Below are 23029 nucleotides of genomic sequence, written 5' to 3'. Positions count from 1 at the left end.
CAGACTACTTTAGACCCGGAAGTAGGATTCGTCGCGTCATCACTGAACAACCGGATAGGCTCCTCTTGTTTATGTTTCTTTTATTGGCTTATTTCATCATTTTATTTGTGTTATTTCAGTTATTAGATTATATGTAACATAGTATATTATAATATGACAATGTCTAAGCTGACAGGCAGAAGAGGAAAAAAATACTGCTTTTGGACAACTCTGATAATTCTTGTTAAAATATGAAAAGAGGGAAAATATGCCCACACTTTGAAACATAACATTGTTATGTAAATTGGAGAAGGCTCAACAGAAACTTTCTGTTTTGATAAAAATCAGATTTAATGATTTGATTAACCTCCTAAGACCCAAACTCTTCCACGGCATGCATTTTTAATTTATCTTTGATATCGGGGCATATTGGGACCTGATGAATGTAAAAACAAAGAATTACCAGATTTTTTTTTTTACCTGATTTTTGTTTCTAAGAAAAATGAGAGCCACATATGAGGATATTTGTTTAAAATTTCGATAGAACAGTAGCAGTATAATGTCCTCATTAGTGGATATCAGGCCATTGTTGAGCAAAATTTAGTATTTTGGTCTAAATAACCCAAAATGTGATGTCCACATATGTGGACGGCAGGTCCTAGGAGAAACATGCAAATATCTAATGAAATTATTTTCTGAGTTGTAATTACACAACCATCTAGAAACTTGTTCTATTCAGATTAAACTCTTTACGGATATTTTTGTTTTTGTTAAAACATTTATCGTATTTGCTCAAATGCTTGAAAGCTGAATGAAAATAGAATATTATCACTTTACGACTTAGTTAGAAACCATTTAAGTTTTGAAAGTAACTTAAAACATATAACTTTTTGTTTTGTTTTTGTTTAATATATGAAGCTAAAATTTCACAGGACTGGTTATACAGGTTTAAAATTTCTACCGTGAAATGTTAATACATATTGAAGATAGTTCAGTAGGAAATGTTCTAAAAACTGGCTTATTTGAGACCCTTTATAAAACTGGGCTTCCAATTACATCAGAACAAAAACACAGCCAACTTGAATGACTATTATTAAAAGCTATTCCATACTGACCAGAATATAAGGTCATCTTTTTTCCCCTCAGGTGTAGCTGTGATTTTCCTCACTATGCATTCTAACAGTCACACACTCCTACTCTGCCACATTTTGTAGGGTAGTATGAATTCTCATGTGACTTTTTAAATGAGTCAACTGACTGAAATTTTTCCCACAGGTGCTACAAGTATATGGCTTCTCACCTGTGTGAATTCTTGAGTGAGTTGTCAGGTTTTTAATATGACTAAATCTTTTTCCACAGGTGCTACAAGAATATGGTTTCGCACCTGTGTGGATTCTTAGATGAGTTTGCAACGTCGAATTCTGACGAAAGGTTTTCCCACAGATGTTACAAGAATGTGGTTTCTCTCCCGTGTGAATTCTTATGTGCGTTTTCAAGTTTATCAAATTAGTGAATCTTTTATCACACATATCACAAGAATACGGCTTTTCGCCTGTGTGAACTCTCATGTGAATTTTCAAGTGTATCATTTGGCTAAAACTTTTCCCACAGGTGCTACAAGAATATGGTCTTTCACCGGTATGAATTCTCATGTGCGATTTGAATGCTGACATGTCATTAAACTTATTTCCACAGATGCTACAAGGATGAGGCTTCTCACCTGTGTGAATTCTCATGTGCTTTCTTAAGTGTATCATCTGACTAAATCTCTTCCCACATGTGACACAAAAATATGGCTTCTCACCTGTGTGAGCTCTCAGATGTCTATTAAGTTTGGACTGATACTGAAAAAATTTTCCACAAGTGTCACATTTTAATAATTTTTTACTTGATGCTAAGTCCACATGCTCGCTTTCTTCTTGTTCTAGGCTCTCTGGGTCAGGAGAGTTGTGAAAAAGGAACTGGTCACTGTTTGGTTCTGATTTACACTCCTCGTAAGTAGAAGCAGCCATAAAGGTCTCAGTCTCCTCCTTCAATACAAGCGGTTCTTCCTCATGACTGATGCAGATTTCCTCCTGTTCTTCTTTAATCTGCAGAGGTTCTGGATCCTCCTGGTCCAGATTGGAGTTCCTCTCTTGGTTACAGACCTGCTGATCTGTGACAACTTCTTCCTCCTTACCGATATCCTGCTGGTGGAGGTCTGTATAAAGACATTAAACATAAAAAAGTTTAGTGTATAAAACACAGGAGAAAATAGAAAATAGAAATTGTTCAATTAACTGCTTCCCACTGGTTATTAATGCTGATGGTTGCTGCTGCAGAAAAAAAAACTGACAGTGAGCTCAGCTGCAGGTAATTTTAATTTTCCTTCAGATCCACACTTTGCTGAATTGGAAGCTAGTGCGATTCTTTGAGGACTAGAGTGATGTGTTCGCTAAGGTGTGCGTTTGGGAGTAGTTTTGGTGTTGTGTTTTGAATTCATCGTAGATGGGACACTGCTGCATAACTTCAGGATGTATACAATGAGTAGCAATAATTTAGGGAAATGATGGTTTGGTACGGTGTTCAGTTATATTACTGAGAAGCACTGGACTTACCTTTCCAATAAATTTCTAGTTTTTGCAAGGCAAGATTGGACTTGCAGGGAATCTAGATTTTTGTGTTTTCCTGCAATAAAGAAGACAAAACTGGCAATCAATCTCTTAAGACACCTGTGTTTAATTATGGATTTCATGGACAAGTGGCAGCAGATATAAACTAAACTAGAATAAGGACTGAACACTATTTGACTCCACAAACAGTGACCTAAAAACGCTTTTTACCTACTGTGGTAACCATCTTTGAAAAATAAGCCACTCTCTCTTTCTCAGGTTATTCAGTGTAAGAAAGAGATCCCTCATATGAAACATTTTAACTTTAGTGTTTAGGTCTTGTTTTTTTTCACCCCCATCAGTGTTTTTAGCTCATCTACTTTTTTTGGCTCAAGGGTTTGGCCCTATTTGGTTTAAATCTAAAGCCCCTTGTCCACTAGTACCTACTCAGATCAACTCGGCACGGTTCGCACAGTTTCCAGGATTTTCCATTAGGTCACAGTGCCTGGTACCAGGTACTGTTTTAGTACCTGCTCGCCCAGGGTTCCAAGTGATCCAACCAGATACTAAAATGTGACGTTGTCGCGCTGCATGTCACATTGGCTGGTCAGTAGCATCACTCGATGAGTCATGAGAGCATCTCGCTCACGAAAGTCAAAACCACCATTTCTGAAACTCGGCAACAAAAGAAATTACTACAAAAAACAACGCCATGCTCTCCCAAGTGTGACGAAAAGCTACAGACTGAGCAGCAGGGATATATTTGCTTCGACATCCACATTTGTTGTATGTCGCATATTAATTATGTCGCAGGATGCGTACACAGGTTTTTATGACAACAAGCACGCAAACAAGGTACTACTGGGTTGTAATGGAAAACCAGTCGATTTGAGTGCAGTCGACTGCAGTGTGCATTCACACTGAAGTCAATTTGACAACGACAATTGCATAATTTTGCCTCATCTATTTGAGAAGACCTGGAGAGAAGCACTGACACTGCCGACCTTCACCCAGTATGTGACGTGCCACACGAGAGACAATAAAACATTGGACCTACTGTATGCCAATGCAAAAGAGGCATAAAGTTGAGATGACCATGGGGAGGACATAGACAGCCTTGTGACCTGTTTTACTGGCTACAATAACTTCAGTGTGGATAATACCGTACCCACCAGGACTGTGCAGCGTTTCTCCAACAACAAACCCTGGATTACCCCAGAAATTAAAGCCATCCTCGAGCAGAAGAGGAGGGTCTTCAAAGCCAGAGACAAGGAGGAGCTGAAAAGGGTGCAGAGAGAGCTGAAAGGCCTGATCAGGAATGTAAAGGCCAGCTACTGGAAGAAGATGGAAGACCAGCTTCTGCAGAACAATGTTAGCGAAGTCTGGAGAGGCCTTATAACCATCTCAGATCACAAGGATCAGAACTTTCTGCCTGTGGGGGATGCAAGGTGGGCAAGTGAACTGAATCACTTCTTTAACAGTTTTGATTTATCCATGAGGCAGTCTTCAACATCGGCTGCAGACTCACCCACCCTCACTGCTGCTGTTCCACCTCTGACACATTTTTACCTCTTCTACTCACCCTGCTCACAACTCCCCACCCCAAACACAGCATCCAGCACACAACCGACACAAGGCTCTAGCCTGTCTCTCTCGACCATCCAGGTTAGGAGGGAACTGAGGAAGACCAGAACCAAGAAGGCAGCGGGTCCAGACGACATCAGCTCAAGGGTCGTCAGGTCCTGCACAGATAAACTCTGTGGGGTGATGGAGCACATCTTCAACCTGAGCCTGAGGCTGGGGAGAGTCCCACACCTCTGGAAAACCTCTTGTGTTGCACTAGTGCAAAAGACTCCACGTCCCAAGGACCTCAACAGCTACAGGCCCACCTGATGAAGACCCTGGAGCGGCTGGTCCTGGCTCAGCTTCTGTGCCTGGTGAGTTCATCATTAAACCCACTTCAGTTTGTCAAACTGCTGAGACTCAGCAGTCCATCTGCATCTTAAGGTTAAAGGACACTCTTTCGAGGATGCCAATGTTCACATTTTGGACAGAGAGGACAGATGGTTTGAAAGAGGAGTGAAAGAAGCCATCTATGTCCACTGTGAGCGACCATCTTTGAACAGAGGCGGGGGTTTACGACACCAACTGTCTGCCATCTATAATCCAGTTTTGAGATCCCTCCCCAGACGCCTTAACGCCCACTCACATCCTGGGCCATCTGATCTCAGGAATTCGCATGATAAGGTGGGGCCAGGTTTCACAATGAACTCACCCGAAACTCTGGCTGATTGGGACCCACACCCAGTTTCACACCTTGGCTCAGGCGATTAGAGGATCATCAGGGGGTCCTTTTGTCCCTCTGTGGGGGGTTACTCCCACTAGGTTTATATCTGGGACTCTCCACCATTTGACCCTAGAACTGAAGAAGCTTCTCGGATGAGAGGTGAAACGTCTTCAAGTAACTTAAAAAAGTCCAGACGCTTTTCTTTGCAAGCTCCTTTGACTACGATGACCTGGATGACTGAGAACCTTCACAGCCACTTCAGTTTGCCTACCAGCCTGGCATTGGAGCAGATGAAGCTGCCATTCACCACCTACATCGTTCACTCTCTCACCTGGAGACCGCTGGGAGCACTGTGAGAATAATGTTCTTTGATTTCTCCAGTGCCTTCAACAACATTCTTCCCACGGTCCTGAAGGACAAGCTGGAGAACTCGGGAGTGGACCATCACCTCACAACATGGATAATGGACTACCTCACCGACCGACCACAGTATTTGAGAACTCAGGGCTGTGTGGCAGTCATCTGCAGTACAGGGGCCCCACAGGGAACGGTTCTGGCTCCGTTGCTCTTCACCATCTACACTGCAGACTTCTCCCACAACTCCACCCAGTGCTTCCTGCAGAAGTTCTCTGATGACTCTGCAATAGTCGGCCTCATCACTGATGGGGACGACAAGGAGTACAGAGACTTTGTGGACTGGTGCCAGCAGAACTACCTCCAGATCAACACTAGTAAAACCAAGGAGCTGGTGGTAGACTTCCGCAAGCACAAACATCCTCCACTGCAACCACTAAACATCCAAGGTATGGACAATAAGGCTATGGATAGCTACATGTACCTTGGTGTTCATCTGAACAATAAACTGGACTGGACTCACAATTCAGATGCCCTCTACAGAAGAGGGCAGAGCAGGCTGTACCTGCAGGTCTTGTGGAGTGAAGGGCCCACTCCTGAAGACCTTCTATGAGTCTGTGGTGGGCTCAGCCATCTTTTACTGTGTGGTCTGCTGGGGACAGAAACAGACTGAACAGGCTGATCTGGAGGGCCAGCTCTGTTTTAGGATGCCCTAAAGGTTGGCTAAGTTGTCATCCCTGGTGGACAACATCTCTCACTCCATGCAGGAGACTCTAACAACACTGAGCAGCTCCTTCAGTGGCAGGCTGTGGCCCCCACGATGTGGGATGGAGAGATTCCTCAGGTCTTTCCTTCCAACTGCTGTCAGACTCTACAACATGGTCTCTGCAGATGACTGCACACGTGCAGACAGACACACACACATCGGATACACAATTGTAACCGTCTCCCTGATGTGCAATATTACAAAGTGCAATTTTTTTCCTACAACAACAGAGCTCTTTGTACAGTATTTTATCTTATTTGTATAGTACTTTATTCTATTGTATATAGTATTTTATTCTTGTTGTATAGTATTCTATTCTAGCTTACCCTATCCTATTGTGTTTTATTAACATTTACCACTCTTAAACTTGTACTTTCTGCCGTGACCGAAAGATTTCCCACGTGTGAGACTAATAAAGGTTATCTCACCTCATCTTATCTTAGGTTGAACCTTTATCATGCAAAAAAGAAACCAGAAACGCTGTCGTCTTCTCTGAACCAAAGCTTGTTTAAAATGGAATTAGATCAAAAACTGTACTGAAACTACATGTGAAATTTTTTTTTTTTGAAAATACTTTACCACATTCTCTGGTCTAAAAATGAGAGACACCATCTGGTTTTTTTAATCAGCACTCAGTTCAAAAACCTGCATCTTTGTTGGTACAGAGGTGCATTTGTATCCACTGACCTGGCAGCTTACACATCTGGAAAAGCACCAACAATGCTGAAAGGTATATCCAGATGACGTAGTTTTAAGGAAGACCTTGCATATATCAGCAAGACAAAGCTGAATGTCATACTGCATTTATTACAACAGCATTAGTTTGTAGTAGAAGAGTTACGATCCTGTGAAAAACCAAGTTCACTCTTAGTGATTCAGTAGCTTGTAGAACCACATCCAGCAGTAATAACTTGAAGTCATCACTTTCCGTGTGACTTAATCAGTCTCTCACATCATTGTGGAGAAATTTTGGCCCACTCATCTTTACGAGTTCATTAAAGTTTATGGGGGATCGTTTATAAACATTTAGGGAACTCTTAGCATTTTATGTCCAAAGCGTGCCCTGAGTGCATGTGTAGTAAAATGGCTGAGTAATGAAGGTATCAGGACAATGGTCAACCCATGGGACAAAAGATCTTTTGTCGCAATAATTTCTCCAAGTTTCTATTTCTTTCATGTCTGTGAAGGTTCTCAGTCATCCAGGTCATCGTAGTCAAAGGAGCTTGGAAAGAAAAGCGTCTGGACTTCTTTAAGTTGCTTGAAGACGTTTCACCTCTCATCCGAGAAGCTTCTTCAGTTCTAAGGTCAAATGGTGGAGAGTCCCAGATTTTATCCCAGTGGGAGTAACCCCCCAAAGAGGGACAAAAGGACCCCCTGATGATCCTCTACCTAATGACATGAGCCAAGGTGTGAAACGGGTGTGGGTCACAATGAGCTCACCTGAAACCCTGGCTTATTGTGACCCACACCCGTTTTCACACCTTGGCTCATCTTCTCGGATGAGAGGTGAAACATCTTCAAGCAACTTAAAGAAGTCCAGGCACGTTTCTTTCCAACCTCCTTAGACTATTTCTTTCATATTATTCCCTCTCCACTCTCTCCTTGCGTCCTTTATACTATCCCTAAAAATTTTAGTACCTTTTAGCTAAGTTTAAAATCCTAAAAGAGTTATATAATTTTTATGGACTTTTATTTACAGTTTAACATACCTATTCTGTGTAGCTTTATTTCAGGTTTCCAAATGGTATCCAGCAGTCTGAGCCGCTCTTTCCCGGTCCAGACGATGATGCCTTCGGCCTCCTGACCAGTGCAGACTTCCTCCTGTTCCTCTTTAATCTGTGGAGGCTCTGGGTCATTTTGGTCCAGACTGGAATTCCTCTCCTGGTTACAGACTTGCTGATCATCCACACCCTCCTCTTCCTCACAATTCATGTTGATGTGGGAGGACTTTAGAAACAAAGGGATATAAGAAAAATGTTACTAATGTGATGACAGGAACACACAGATATAATCCAGAAGGACTGTACACTGCGAGCATGTCTCTCACTTTAATGTGCACAAATTTGACAAATGTGTCGGGAGTACCGTGTGAGACAGTCTCGAGTTCTGGTGTTCTTATTTGCAAAGTTCAGAATACAAAACATTCAGGTAGTGGCTTAAAGTGTGAAGCAGCTATTTGATTAAAAGTTGTACCCTGCAGAATCACACATGTCTAAAGAGGAAACAGCTTTTCCTAAATCCATGATAAAAACACGCTGCAAATAAACAATCAGTTGCATTTAATTTTGCCCATGAGAACTTCTCTGCCTATGATGGGAGATCTACTCCAAGATTCACATTAAGAGCTACTTTCCTTTGTCCAGTGTCTTTCACTCATTTCAATCAGACATACTGTCAAGCACAGAAAACCAAGGGAGGCTCTGCTGCTGCCATGAGATTAGCTGCAGCGAGATTACTGCTGGATACCTTTAGTTTAAGGGTGCTCTATCTCAGCAAAACTTGGAAATATTTTGAGAAACATTTCAATTTCAATTATTTTACCTGATCATTTAAAAATTAATTTTCTTACACCCAGAGTTGGCACAAATACAGGCTTTCTTTACTTATGCAGAAGTACCGATATACTCCAATAAAAGTTGAAGTACTGATTCAACTTCTTTACTCAAGTAAAAGTGAAAAAGTACAGGCTCTGAAATGCACTCAAAACAAGAAAGCAAAAACTAATTCATTGAAGAACATTTCTATTTCCTATTTCTATGCAAAGCTAACTGAACTTCATGCTAAACTAATGTAATGGTAAAATAAAATTAGTAGAATACAAACTTTGTTTGTCTGAATTCAATTCTAATAAATGTACTCAGCTTGAATCAGTTAAGTAGGACATCAAGAGTGAAAAAGAAGGAAAAAAAATATCTCTGTTTGCTGTTGCCGACATTGTAGAGGGCGACTTTGCCACTAAACAGCAAAATGAGCACAGTGAGAGGTTAAAGTGGATTCAGCAGGTGGGGGAACCCTGAAATCAGTTGTAGTGGCTCAGTGTGAGGAAAAGAATGACAACTCACAATAATTTATATTGAGAGCAGATTATCTTAATGTGCAGGCTGTGATCAGATGACCTGCTGCTACTGCTGAGGTTTACTGTGGATTCACACACCTGCATCAGATGTTCCATGAGTTTTTCTGGCTGATTTCCATCCTCTACACTGACAGTACACTGTTGATGCTGTCTATTTTCTAGATGGTAAAAAGGTTGAATTCAGTGAATTATTCTCCTACCTTTGAATCTAACCTCTCTTCTTCCTCTCCTGTCCTCTTTCTTATCTTTCTCCATCTCTGTGTGACATCAGCTCTCTTTCTTTTTTCTCCCTGTGAAATATAGCAGCTGGAGCTTTAGCTAGCAACACACTGTGAACAACTGCACACAGTTTGTGTGTTTGCTGATGTTTGTTCAGCCTTTGAACTTGAAATGACCTGTGACTTAAATAACATCACTCCCTTGTGTTCGTTCCTCTTCTGTAGCGTTATCTAAATGTTAAAAGTACTGCAACTTACAGACATTTGCAGTTGTTCCAAAAATATAACAAAATAAAATAAAATAAAAACACCACCTCATGTTAACCCCTTACTATGGCACACCGTTTTGCCTCTTTTATCCCTTTTTATGTGACATCCTCTGGTAATTAATACACAAACAGGATTCCCTTTTATGTGTTACTGTTTAGGCTCAAATAAGTTTGATGTTTGGAGGCGAGAGGCGGAGAGAAAAACATGTATTTAAAAAAGGTGAGGGTCGTCTGCTAGGGTGTTAGGACCTGATCGGGGGTGTTTTCCACAATATTTCTCAAAGTAATCTGCAGGTTGTACAAACACAGTGACATTCAAACTGTTGTAAGCGACCCAAGGACCTAAAATCTGCCAAGCACATCTGTCCTAGATATTATCAAAGTCATTTAAAGCAGAAAAAAAGGTTTACAAAACGTGACTTTTAACAACTGCACACAGAGTAGACACAATAAGGGAGATTCAAAATGATATTTTCCAAAGAGATACGTAGATCCTGCTGACTACAGCCAACCAACACATAAAAAAGGATATTAAAGATTTTTTTTTTAAAGAAAGGAAAACACGCCAGCACTGCCAACCCCTTTTATGCAGAACAAAGTCGCTTCCCTCAGTGTCTCAGTGGGTATTTAACGTCAAATATTTACATTTAAAATAAAGAGAAGCGCTTGATTTTAGCCTGTTAGCCTACAAACTGAGCCGCTACATGAGCTCCAGCACGGTTCACACTCCCGTGTTAGCTCACCGAGACCGTCTCAGTGTTACACACCTGTAATGTGTGGCTTTATGTCGGGTTTCCAGCTGATGTCCAGCAGTCTGAGCTGACGGCTGGTCTCCTTCTCATGCCGGACGATCGTTTTTTCTTTTTCTTTTTTTTTTTTAACTTGTTAGCAGATTTCTTCAACAACAATCACTCTGAAACCCGAACACTAGACATGTTAAACAGTAACCATTGCGTCATTTCCGTCATTTCTCTTCTATTGTACTTCCGGTGGACTAGAAAGCCTAAAAGCGTATTGCTGCGCTTCTCAGGTCAGTCAGACGAAAGTAAAGTCCTTACATAAAGTCTGGCAGCCCTACGAAGGAGTAATGTACGATAGATAGATAATAGCTTTTTTTGTTTTATTGTAATTGATCATTTTGATAACAACATGGAAATTTAGAGATTAAATAATTATTAGTGGGACAAGTAATAATATTACGGGGCTCAGGGGGTTGGGAATCGCATCTGTAACCGGAAGGTCGCCGGTTCGATCCCTGGGCTTTCTGTCCTGGTCATTGTGTCCTTGGGCAAGACACTTTACCCTACTTGTCTACTGGTGTTGGCCAGAGGGGCCGATGGCGCGATATGGCAGCCTGGCTTCTGTCAGTCTGCCCCAGGGCAGCTGTGGCTACAACTGTAGCCTCCACCAGTGTGTGAATGTGAGAGTGAATGAATAGTGGTATTGTAAAGTGCTTTGGGTGCCTTGAAAAGCGCTATATAAATCCAATCCATTATTATTATTAAAAAATAATGCTTTTCTTAATGTAGTCCTGATGCTTTGCCTTACCTGCCTCACACAGATGTTTCATTTTCATCACAGCAGTAAAAGTATTGCTGTTTTATTGACAGCTGTAAAGAAAGGAGTTCACACTGAAGTATCGGTTTATATAAAATCAAACACACTGAGCTCCACATAAACTTCATGCTAACCAAAATGCGTGCAAAAACAACCAGATCATTTTAAACATGCTGGAGGTGCTGCAGACAAGCAAGAACCAAAAAATGTCTCTTTGTCACCATTTTATTAGATTTTTACTGTTTGTGTTAAACTATGCTGTTTCTGTCCCTGCTCTTTGTTCTCATCAAAAGTCTTGTTCTGTTAACACTCTGTGCTGAAGCTGAAGGAAATATTAGATGATACAGCTCCAGACTAAATCACTGACCCATTAATGACGCTTCGATACAGTTGTACCTTGCACTTCTATCAACAAGGATGCAGAGGTTAAAGCACTTCAGCTTAGTTTGTTCACAGCTGTGCCAAAATTCATGAATACCTCCACGGATGTCCTGAGGAGGGCAACAATATGCTTTTAATGCAGCCGATCTGACGAAAATTTAAAAGGAGAAGAGGAAGAACGGAAATGATGCGTAATGCAATGTCAGACATATGATGGTGAAAGAAAAATTGATCAGGTTGGTGATATAAAAGTGAAACTTGACTTGATTGATTTGTTTCGTACGAACTCGAGAAGTGAAAGTTATCAGACCCTATTTTGATTCTTAAGGCAGACTCGTTGGTTTTGTGAGGATTTCATTTTTTTTAAATAACCGGTCTACACTCCACACCAGTTGGTGGCGGTAATGCGCCATTGTGCTGTTTGCCAACAGCCATTAAACAATAAAAAGAAGAAGAAGGAACCGACGTTGCTCTGTCCCGTTGTGTCTGAGAGGAGGTGACTGCTGCTGCTCAAGAAATCTCAGAGGTTAGGACAGGATCGTCCGGTATGAGGAGATCAGTCAGCACAGACTGCTGGATATCAGCTGGAAATCTGAGATAAAGTCTCACATTACAGGTATGTAAAACTGGTGATGGTCTCAGTGAACGAACACAGGAATAACATATAGCACCATATAGGACTGATCAGAGCTCAGTTTTGGCTAACAGACTAACAAGGACTTCTTCTCTATCTTTAAACAGCAAACCTTTAGTATTAACATCCAGGAGACAGAAGCCGGTTCTGTGTATTTTGGTCCGAGAGTGACAAACCTGGCAGGTTTTCACCGGACGGCGTGTCCGTGCCGTCGGGTTTTGTGTTTTGTGTTTACGTCTTTTTGCGGTTACCTGCCCTTTAATCGTTTGCTGTTTTAGCCGACTGACGGTTGAAATTGTTTTGTGAGCTTTAAGTCGAGATTCCGGCTTTTCTGGCAAAAAATACTTTTACATTTAAAAACTGATCAAATTAAATCAGGATTTAATGAATCGATAACTCATTATTCATATTAAAATCGTTTTTTTAAACCCACCCTCACACAGAATAGCTGTAAAAGAAGAGCACTGTCCTGCAAAGTAACAGTGTGTAGAAATGAATACAGTTTCATATGAATACAGCTAATGTAGTTATAAAGCTATAAGGCATCTGGTATAAGAAGAAAAAATGATAAAAACATAAAAATGTTTTTCAATAATTGTTGTTATTATTTTTTAATAAGGATAGAAGATGTTTATACGTTTATATTACTATGTTTTATTATTGTTTCTGTGAGGTGCAGCAGGCCATGTGGTGGTTGTGACAGTGTAGAATATATATATACTGGAAGTGCTGGGTATACAAGTCTGGCCTAAGTCTTCGGTCAGAAAGACTTCAGCAGTCCAGGAGTTTAGTTCACCGTCTTTAATGAAGCTTCACAGAAGAACTGGTTACAGCAGGGCTTGCCATGATAAATCCAACTGTGATACAGCCAGATATGCACTTATAATTGTGGCAGATGCAGTATAGGTGACTATAAGCATGGTTGTCTGGAAACAGAAACAGGTAATACTATAATTAGCAGGGTCAAAGATAACTAAGCAACAATCAGAACACATCATCAACTCAGACACAGCAATATTTTACAATGTCCACTAGGGGTCGCCGTAAGACCAGAAGTTGGCTAAATAGCACATATCTTCCCAGTTGCAAATGTTAATAACAATTTAGCATCTTTTTACTGTCTTGATGCATACTAAATCATCCAGGTATTAAAATCCCCAAAAGATTGTGGTCATCTGGACGTAGTGTTCTCAGTGGTAGAAATGTTTCATCACTCATCAAGTGACTTCTTCAGTCTCAGCTGACTGCAGGTTTCCCCAACCTTATAAACAGTACAATTGCACAAGGACTTGAAACGAGCCCACAGAATGAACAATGGGCTGTGAGGTCAGTTTAATGATCAAGACGATCATTAATATGCAAGTTGTCATGACCACTGCTCAAAGACCATTGATCAATGGTCATTGATCCATTCACATACAATTTACAGAGAGCTGCACTCACAGCATTGTAAGATGGTGAAAGATGGACCATTAGGCCCCCTCCTCAATTGAGAGATTGTCTTTCCCTTTTCACAGGTACTCCTCCTTGGGGAGTCAAGGAGGTCTGTGATCAATGTCTATTGATTTGTGGCCACATATATGTATATGTGTGTGTGTGTGTGTGTGTGTGTGTGTGTGTGTGTGTGTGTGTGTGTGTGTGTGTGTGTGTGTGTGTGTGTTTATGCATATGTGTATGCTGGGTTTTGTTTTGTTTTTTTCATTTGCCTCTTTTATGGGCCCCCCAGCTGTCTGTGGGTCCCTGGGCATGTACACAGAATGCCCACTGAAGTAACTTTGCCATAAGATTTATTAAAAAATTGGGATTTAGATTGATCTACTTAGAAACATGGGCTGTGAGGTCAATTTCTTTTTTCATTAATATGCAAATTTGATCAAAGACCATTGATCAATGGCCATGAGTACCAATAATGGCTGCACTCACAGCACTGTAAGATGGTGAAAGATTTACCCATAGGCCCCCTCCTCGATTCAGAGATTGTCTTTTCCTTTTCATGTAAATTACCTCTTCAAGGAGTCTTTGATCAGTGGTTATTGATCAATGGTCATTACAATCTGCATATTAAATCAAGGAACTGACCTCACTGCTCGCCGTTCATTCACTGGTTTCAGTCATTGTGCAGATGTACTGGTTATAAGGTTGGTAAACCTGCAGTCAGCCCTTTGAGTGCTCCAGGAGAGTAGAAAAGCGTTATTTAAGTATCAGTCCATTTACCATTTAGCACTCACACGGTGTTCCTGAAACACTTTCAGTTTTACTAACAAATGTGAGCAACATGCTCACAGTGTACAGCGCTGCTAGATTCTATTTGCTCACAAGTGTATTTTCCTGCTATCACATTAGTAACAATTTTCTTGTGTCCCACTGTTCCTCAAGACTTCCTAAGACAATATGAAGTGTGAGGAAGAGGAAGGTCTGGATGATTCGCAGGACTTCAGCCAGGGGAGGAATTCCAGTCTGGACCAGGAGGACCCAGAGCCTCCACAGATTAAAGAGGAACAGGATGAACTCTGCATTAATCATGAGGGAGAACAACTTGTAGTGAAGCAGGAGGCCGAAGGCATCATTGTCTGGACTGGGGAAGAGCGGCGCAAACTGCTGGATACCATCTGGAAACCGGAAATAAACCCAGAGAGCACAGGTATGTAAAAACACTCTCTCTACACACACACACACACACACACACACACACACACGGAACACCTGATTGTTCTGTAAATAGTTTTAAATGTTTATTTAAAAAACCGTCTTGGCTGCATTTTTAGGTAAACAGCTGCAAAAACTTTGTTGTTTGCATAACTCAGTTACTTTTTTGAAGAAGTAACTATAATTAATTGCCCAACATTTACAGTTACAGGACTCTCTCCCAGACCACAGACTCATACTCATAATACAAGTCAGAGCTTTATAAATAAAAAAATAAAAAAAGAAGAAGAAGAAATTTTTGTTTTCAAAATTGGAGTTCAGTTATTTTTACTTCCAATAGTGTTAACATACTACCAGTGTTGGGTAAGTTACTTTAAATTAGTAACTTAGTTACATTACTAGTTACTGCTATCAAAAGTAACTCAGTTACTTTCAAAGTAACTAGTTACTAGGGAAAGTAACTTTGGTTTTACTCAGAATTCTCTTGTTAGTGTGTTGCTTCCGTAACTGGATACCCAGCAAGATTGCCAGTCTTCTAGCTTGCTTACTTGTGCATTACAAGTGCATTGTGCCACCTACCAATAGAAAGGAAAAGATAATGTGCATATTTCCATGAGAGAAATCCCACGCCTGGACCGTCGTTGACCGCCGCCATGATTCTAGCCTACGTCACAACGTCACGTGCGCTTTTTACATCCAACACGAAAACTGCAGTCGTGGTGCTTTCGATTGTACTCAGAACTCGGAAATTCTGCCTTCCAAATAGGAAGATGTAGGTAACACCAGACTGCAGATGAGCTGCATACAGAGCTGGACTGGGACAAAAAATCGTCCCGGGCATTTTGACTAGAGACTGGCCCACCATTATAGGAAAAATCATAAAGCCGTTGAATGAAAACAAACACTGTTGTGACTAGGGATGGGTACCGGTGTCCGGTGCCATCATAAACGGTAGTAACCAGACCGAAAAGCAGCGCACATTTCGGTGCTTTATTTCGGTGCTTTTTTTTCCTGAGCTGTGATACACTTCTAGCCAATCATTTTACGTTTCCGAGGATAGTAGGCGGGTCCAGGTACCTACGTTCTTTTATGCAGAGCTACAGATTAAAAATGCCCAAGGCAAAAGTCTGGCTGTACTTCACAGCAAAATATGCAAACTCAGCAGCCTGCAACAAGTGCTTTAAGCTGATACTGTGATACTGTCAAAGGAGGTAACACCTCAAATCCGATGAAACACCTGGCGACGCATAGCGTTTTTTTTAAAAGCCCAGAAATGCGCCGTATTTGATACCTTGCTGCGAGACCTCACACCGAGCGCATCTACTGCGGGTGTGGTGCCTGTTATCAGACCTGGGGTTAGCAACATCCCCAAAAACACGAAGAGGAGAGTCCTGGCCCCTAGCCCTGCCAGTGTAGCAGAAATAATGAGGATGATGATGCAGCAGCAGCCGTTTTTCTCTGCTTGAGTAGCTTAATGTTGTTCGTGTGTAATTTACGTTGAGTAGGCTAACCACATTATTACATTAATGCATGTAAGGTGAACTAGCAAACATCATCATAGCTACATGCGGCTGTCTTCTTGTTTGATGGCAGATACTCCCTTCACCCTGGCCAAAAAGGCTAAAATGACCAAAGAAAAAGAGGGAAACGGCTAAACATGAGAGGTTTTTGGATAAAGTTTGTTTTTTCCATTGTTTAAGCACTGCTTCCAGCCAAGAGTGATACCATATATGCCCCATAGCTGCAGAAAAGGCTAACATTGTTATCTTTTTACAAAAACCAGCTGAACATGAGAGGTTTTTGGACCAATTTTGTGTTCTCCATTCTTTAAGCACCGGTTTGAGCACCGTTTGAGAACCGGCACCGTTTCAAAAGTACCGATTTGGCACCGGTATCGGATAAAACCTAAACGATACCCATCCCTAGTTGTGACAGTGATGTACACTGTCTTGATGGTATATATGCATCAATCTATCAATCGTTTGTTGCAAGATTCAGATAATAATTTTTTTAAAAGCTAGATATTTTAAATGAGAATAAGAAAGAAAAGTACTATTTTGTGCCCCCCTCTCCCTGTTAATGCCCTACTTGGCCCCCCTGGCAAAACTTTGCTAGACTTGCCCCTGCACAGTTACCAGCTGTCAGCTACGTAAAAAAATGATCCTGGTGTTATTTGTCTCTCAGAAACAGCTCATAACTTCCCTTCAACTCATTCATGTCACCTAAAAGGTAAACCTGTTTCTCCATCACCTGTTCAGCTCTGATGATTCAGTAAGGACATCTCCTGGTTTCATCTTCATGTTTCCCTCTCACCAGCAGAGATGGGCAGTAATCTGATTACCTTTTTCAAGTAACGAGTAAAGTAAGGGATTACTATTGCAAAATCGGTAATTAGATTACCGTTACTTTCCCGTAGGAACGCTGCGTTACTGCGTTACTAAAACCATGATTTTTTGCGAGAATGTCTCATGACAGTGACGTAAGCAAGTGCGCCGTTGGTGACAACAGCTGTGTGCAGATCAACAATGGATCACATATCGATTGTGGGAGAGAGTATGAGCGTGCAGCGTTTAAAGCGTGGAAGTACTGACCTTATTTTGAGTTTGATTCCGTAAAAAGTGACAAAAACATTAGCGTCCATCGTGCGTGGGAAGAAAACTTCTTTTTACAGCGAAAAAACCCCCTAAACTTCCAAGCAAGCACCGAGTGCGCTATGACATAATGGGAAACTCACAGAGAAACTCGCGGACTCTTCAACTGACCGCAGCACACCTGCACCAGGGTAAACCTCCGCCTACCCCCAGTCCTGCTTTACAGGTAAAAATAGAGCAACAGGACCGCTGAGTCTTTGACTTTATTTATTTACTGCTGTGTTTTACTTGCATCTATTTGAAAGAGTGAGTGTAAACACAAAAAATATTTTATTTTATGTTCTGGAATGTGCAGAAAATAGGTTTAAATGTTAAACTAATTTATTCAAGTCAGAGAATGTCGCATATAATTAAATTTTTGCTTGATGCATAAAGTTAAAAGATTAAAACTGATAAAACAAGTTTAAAAAAAGAGACTTTTCCATTTGATTACATTTTGTATGATGGATTATGCAGAAAAAGTAGAATTGGGCTGAAAGATCTATCGCTTTATCACCTCTTCAGGTTGTAAATCGTGTTTTAAAAAAGTAACTAAGTAACTAAGTAATTAATTACTTTTGAAAATAAGTAATCAGTAAAGTAATGGGATTACTTTTTGGGGGGAGTAATCAGTAATTAGTTACTGATTACTTTTTTCAAGTAACTTGACCAAAACTGCTCACCAGATAACCAAACCGACATCATGACCAGCAGCTTTTACGGCTGTGGCTCCAGCAAACATCAGCTGATACTAGAAATTAATATCAAATAAATTCTAACAACAGCTGATCAAGCTTAAACGTGCTGCTGTTGTTTAACGCGACATCCGCTGGTTTCCTCTTTCTGGCGCAAAGTGGGCGATAAACAACCAAGAGAGAAAAGCCGATAAGCTGATCATTGATCAGTTTAATGATTGAAGTAGAAACAGGAGAGGGAGAGAGAATGAGAGAAGAAGAGGCAGCTGTGCAGCAAAGACACAGAAAAACTCCAGCTTTGTGTCTTTTTCATTGTAGCTGAAGTACTGGACAAGCTGCGTTCCTTTTCACCTCAATACGAAACGCGTAATATTTTATCGGAGACGATTCCGTGTTTTTAGGGGATGGTTGGCAACTCTAATAACTAACCTTATGAACAAAATAAAGTTCAACATCAGTAACATAGCACCATCCAGCTGTATAGAAACTCCATCATGCTAGCTAGTACCCAGTACGAAAAAGTCCGCATAACAAAAATAAACTGTACCTTAACTTGGTTTATATCTGACCCAGATAGACTTCAGGTCATAACTTCTTACCTGAAGTTCAGTTCACCTGACACTTGGACCGGCGGCCGCCTCGGGTCTTTGCTCCTCCTGCCTCCCCCTTCCCTCATCCACCTGCTGGCCTCCACCACTTGCTAATGTTACTGAATCAGTGGAAGCTCTGCGATAGCCACCGCAAGAAGTAACGAATAACGATCCTATCTAAATCCCAGTAACGATTAACACGTTCCTGATTTTGGCATAATAACTAGTTACCGTGCTCGTTACCACAATAATAACGTAGTTACTGTAACACATTACTTAATAACGTGTTAGTCCCTACACTGCATACTACACAGGTCATGAACAAGATTTTTTTAATTTTCATTGTAAGTGAGCTAAAGCAGTTAATTAAAAGTAGTCTAACATAAATGTAAATGCTGTAATTTAATAAACCATGAAACTTGGATGGATTCGATGTTGGCGTGACCACAGTGCACACATCTAATGTCGCTCACAGTGGTCCAAGGGACCACTCAGGGAGTTTGTGTGTTTGCTCAGACACATGAAAAATTAGAGGGAACATTGCCCCCCACCCACCCATGAAAGAACTGCTAGAAAATACACAACACACAGTAATAATATGTTTTACATTATAAAACAATTCTAATTCTAAGTGATGTTATACACTGCTTGCATTAAATTTTAGGATCGTATTTATACTGTTAAACTCGAACAAAAGACGGTATATTAAAATTATGTTAAAGTTAGGAAGGTAAAAATAAAAATTTATGGTTACTGACAATTTTAGATTTTTCATTTTATTTTACATTAGGTGTGTTAATTCAGTTTCTGTTTTGTAATTTAATTGATGTTTGTATTTAAACATATGTACTTAAAAATAACTGAAAATTCTGTAAAATGTTAAATGAAAACTCTGGATGTTTAAAAACTCTGCCATTTAACAAATATTGAGCTTTTCTAATAAGAGTGTCAGAACTCCAGTCATTTATATCAGTGCAAAAATTAATTGTTCAAATTTTGGAATTACACTTTTCTTTCATAAACACATTTTTCCCATTTGTCCCATCAGATCTGATTCACCAAGTTGAGCGTAACAAGGAGGAGTTTCTGACAGACCAACAGATCTGTAACCAGGAGAATAACTTCAGCCTGGACCAGGAGCACCCAGATCCTCCACAGATTAAAGAGGAACAGCGCAACAGTCAGGAGGCAGAACAGTTTCTACTGAAGCAGGAAACTGATACGTTTATGGTGATTCCTTTTTATGAGCATAGTGACCTCAATAAACTAGAACCAAACAGGAACCAGCTTCTTTCTCTTAACTCTTATGAACCAAACATGCGTGATTGGAAAGAAGGTCACCATGTGGACCTGGGATCGGCTAGAAATTGGGAGCTGAAGAAAATGAGACATAACGGAAACGATAGTCACAGTAATATAATACACATCTCTCCAGTATCAGAGAGTCAGTGTAAATCTATTAAAAATAAAAATTGTGTAAAATGCAACACTTGTGGTAAAACCTTTCGCGATAAATACAGCCTCACTAGACATTTGAAAGTGCACACAGGTGAGAAACCTTATTCTTGTACCACCTGTGATAAAAGATTTAGTGAGTTGTCAAGTTTGAAGAGACACATGAAAATTCACACAGGTGAAAGGCCATATTTTTGTAGCATCTGTGGAAAAAGATTCCGGCAAACGATAAACTTGAAAACTCACATTAGATGTCACACAGGTGAGAAGCCCTATTCCTGTGGCGCTTGTGGAAAGCAATTCAGTCACATGATAAACTTGAAAACTCACATGAGAACTCACACAGGTGAGAAGCCCTATTCCTGTAGCACTTGTGGGAAAGATTTTAGTAACTTCTCAGCATTCAAAACTCACATGAGATTCCACACAGGTGAGAAGCCGCATTCTTGTGATACTTGTGGGAAAGGATTCAGACATATGATGAACTTGAAAACTCACATGAGAACTCACACAGGTGAGAAACCCTATTCTTGTAGTACCTGTGGCAAAAGATTCAGTCATAAATCAACATTGGAACGTCACATGCGAATTCACACAGGTGAGAAGCCACATTCTTGTACCATTTGTGGGAAAAGATTTTGTAACTTATCAGCATTAAAATCTCACACTAGATTTCACACAGGTGAGAAGCCACATTCTTGTGGCACCTGTGGGAAAGGATTCAGTCACATGGTAAATTTGAAAACTCATATGAGAATTCACACAGGGGAGAAACCATATTCTTGTAACACCTGTGGAAAACAATTCAGTTATAGAATGAACTTGAAAACTCACATGAGAACTCACACAGGTGAGAAGCCCTATTCCTGTAGCACTTGTGGGAAAGATTTTAGTGACTTCTCAGCATTAAAATCTCACACTAGATTCCACACAGGTGAGAAGCCACATTCTTGTGATACTTGTGGGAAAAGATTCAGTCATATGATGAACTTGAAAACTCACATGAGAACTCACACAGGTGAGAAGCCCTATTCTTGTAGTACCTGCGGCAAAAGATTTAGTCAGAAATCAACATTGGAACGTCATATGCAAATTCACACAGGTGAGAAGCCACATTCTTGTAGCACATGTGGTAAAAGATTCAGACATATGATGAACTTGAGAACTCACATGAGAACTCACACAGGTGAGAAGCCCTATTCGTGCAGTGCCTGTGGCAAAAGATTTAGTCAGAAATCAACATTGGAACGTCACATGCAAAGTCACACAGGAGAGAAACCACATTCTTGCACCACGTGTGGGAAAGGATTTAGTAACTTATCAGCATTAAAATCTCACACTAGATTCCATACAGGTGAGAAGCCACATTATTGTGGCACCTGTGGGAAAGGATTCAGTCAAATGGTGAATTTGAAAACTCATATGAGAATTCATACAGGGGAGAAACCATATTCTTGTAACGGCTGTGAGAAAAGATTTCGTTACACGACACAGTTGAAAAGACACATGAGAATTCATACTGGTTGAAAGTTTCACTCTTACAAAATGTGGGAGAGCTACTGTCACGCGTTTGTTTCTCACACAGGTGAGAAGTGAAATCACTGCAAGACCTGAGGGAAAAGACCCCATTCTTATCTATGGTATAGTTTCTGTCAAGAACACTTAAAGACAGAATTCTTTGGGGCACTTTCATGTTTATCAGATAGCATAGTGAAGACAATAGGGAGAGCATGACAAGTGAATAGAAAAATAGGCGCAGCAAAGGGAATCAGGTAGGAATCAAACATGAGTTACAGCATGCAATATTACAGCATATACTAATCTATTCAACTTGTGAGCTAAACTGTTATCCAAGAGCTTTGAGAATTGTTTATTTAAATTATTACCTCATTTCCATGATATATTGATGAATCTCTGAGTTATTTAAATCCCTGTATTTATCTGAACTCATATTTTCCAGTTGTTCTAGTGTTGTACATGTGACATCAATTGTAAATGTCTGTTGTTTACAATATTACAATTGTAATAATTATTATTTTATTATTAAAAACCAATAATTATGTCATGGTGGACTTGAAATCACTTTGTTTTGCCATGCTGAACTTCAGGGGAAATGTTATGCCTATATTGTTATTTATTGTTTAGTTCTGTTGTAAATGAGTATGGGTTATGTGTTCTTAAATGGTAAATAAAGAGATATTTAAAGGTTTTTGTGGTTATTTATTTCTTCAGAATCAGAATCATCCATCCATTTCCTTCCGCCTTTCCTTTCCAGGGTTGCGGGGGGCGCTGGAGCCTATCCCAGCTGTTATAGGGTGAGAGGCGGGGTACACCCTGGACAGATTGCCAGTCTGTCACAGGGCTAACACATAGAGACACAGCAACCATTCGCACTCACATTCACTCACAGATTCACACCTATGGGCAATTTAGATTAATCAATCAACCTATCCCCACTAACAGAATCAGATATACTTTATTAATCCCGAAGGAAATTATGGTTTACAGCAGGCAGCATGCTAGTTGGCGCATTCGCACTTACAAGGAACCTTCTGACCAAACATGCTTTAGACATACATCACATTAGGGAAGCCGGTTAGAGAGGTAGGCTGATAGGAAAGAACAACAAAATTAAACAAACATGAGGTGAGAGGAGAAAAAACTCCACCCAGACTGAGCTCCTAATGGGAGAACAGTTTGAGAGCAGAAAAAATCACCTCAGCACAAAAAAGCACATGGCTGTTATTACACCATAGAAACACATGACAAACAACACATGACAAGTAACTTCTCTGGCTCTTGATGAAGGCGGTCGCACTTTCTCCCTTCCTTTATCTTTCCTGCTTGGCTTTCTCATGTCTCTGTCTAGTCTTGTCTACTTTTCTCTCTCTACCCTGGAAG

At 40.4% G+C, this 23029-nt stretch overlaps 2 protein-coding genes across 4 annotated transcripts; one reads left to right on the top strand and one right to left on the bottom strand.

Annotated features, from left to right (window-relative positions):
- Positions 1 to 482: 482 nt before the first annotated feature.
- Positions 483 to 10498, bottom strand: LOC309694545 (uncharacterized protein). Of its 3 annotated transcripts, none has more exons than XM_082514726.1 (4): positions 10308 to 10498; positions 9254 to 9343; positions 7687 to 7924; positions 483 to 2179 (listed from the first exon to the last, which is right to left on the bottom strand). In XM_082514726.1, the coding sequence occupies exons 3-4, from the start codon at positions 7907 to 7909 to the stop codon at positions 1173 to 1175; spliced, it is 1230 nt and encodes a 409-aa protein (XP_082370852.1). In that variant the 5' UTR covers positions 7910 to 7924; positions 9254 to 9343; positions 10308 to 10498; the 3' UTR covers positions 483 to 1172. The 3 variants fall into 3 exon arrangements, with proteins under 3 accessions (XP_082370852.1, XP_082370851.1, XP_082370853.1); XM_082514727.1 differs by lacking the exon at positions 9254 to 9343 and adding an exon at positions 2577 to 2646 and having other exon boundaries at positions 2095 to 2179; XM_082514725.1 differs by lacking the exon at positions 9254 to 9343.
- Positions 10499 to 10536: 38 nt separating this feature from the next.
- LOC309694498 (uncharacterized protein) lies at positions 10537 to 22337 on the top strand. The gene is made up of 4 exons (XM_082514632.1): positions 10537 to 10570; positions 11910 to 12094; positions 14489 to 14753; positions 19722 to 22337. Exons 3-4 carry the CDS (start codon positions 14504 to 14506, stop codon positions 21653 to 21655), a joined length of 2184 nt encoding a protein of 727 aa, XP_082370758.1. The 5' UTR covers positions 10537 to 10570; positions 11910 to 12094; positions 14489 to 14503; the 3' UTR covers positions 21656 to 22337.
- The last annotated feature ends 692 nt before the right edge of the window (positions 22338 to 23029 follow it).

This window comes from Aulonocara stuartgranti, assembly GCF_965226115.1.
Source record: "Aulonocara stuartgranti genome assembly, chromosome: 18".
Lineage (NCBI taxonomy): Eukaryota > Metazoa > Chordata > Actinopteri > Cichliformes > Cichlidae > Aulonocara > Aulonocara stuartgranti.
Note: the sequence above shows the minus strand (reverse complement) of the source record. Positions and strands in the feature narration are given on the sequence as shown.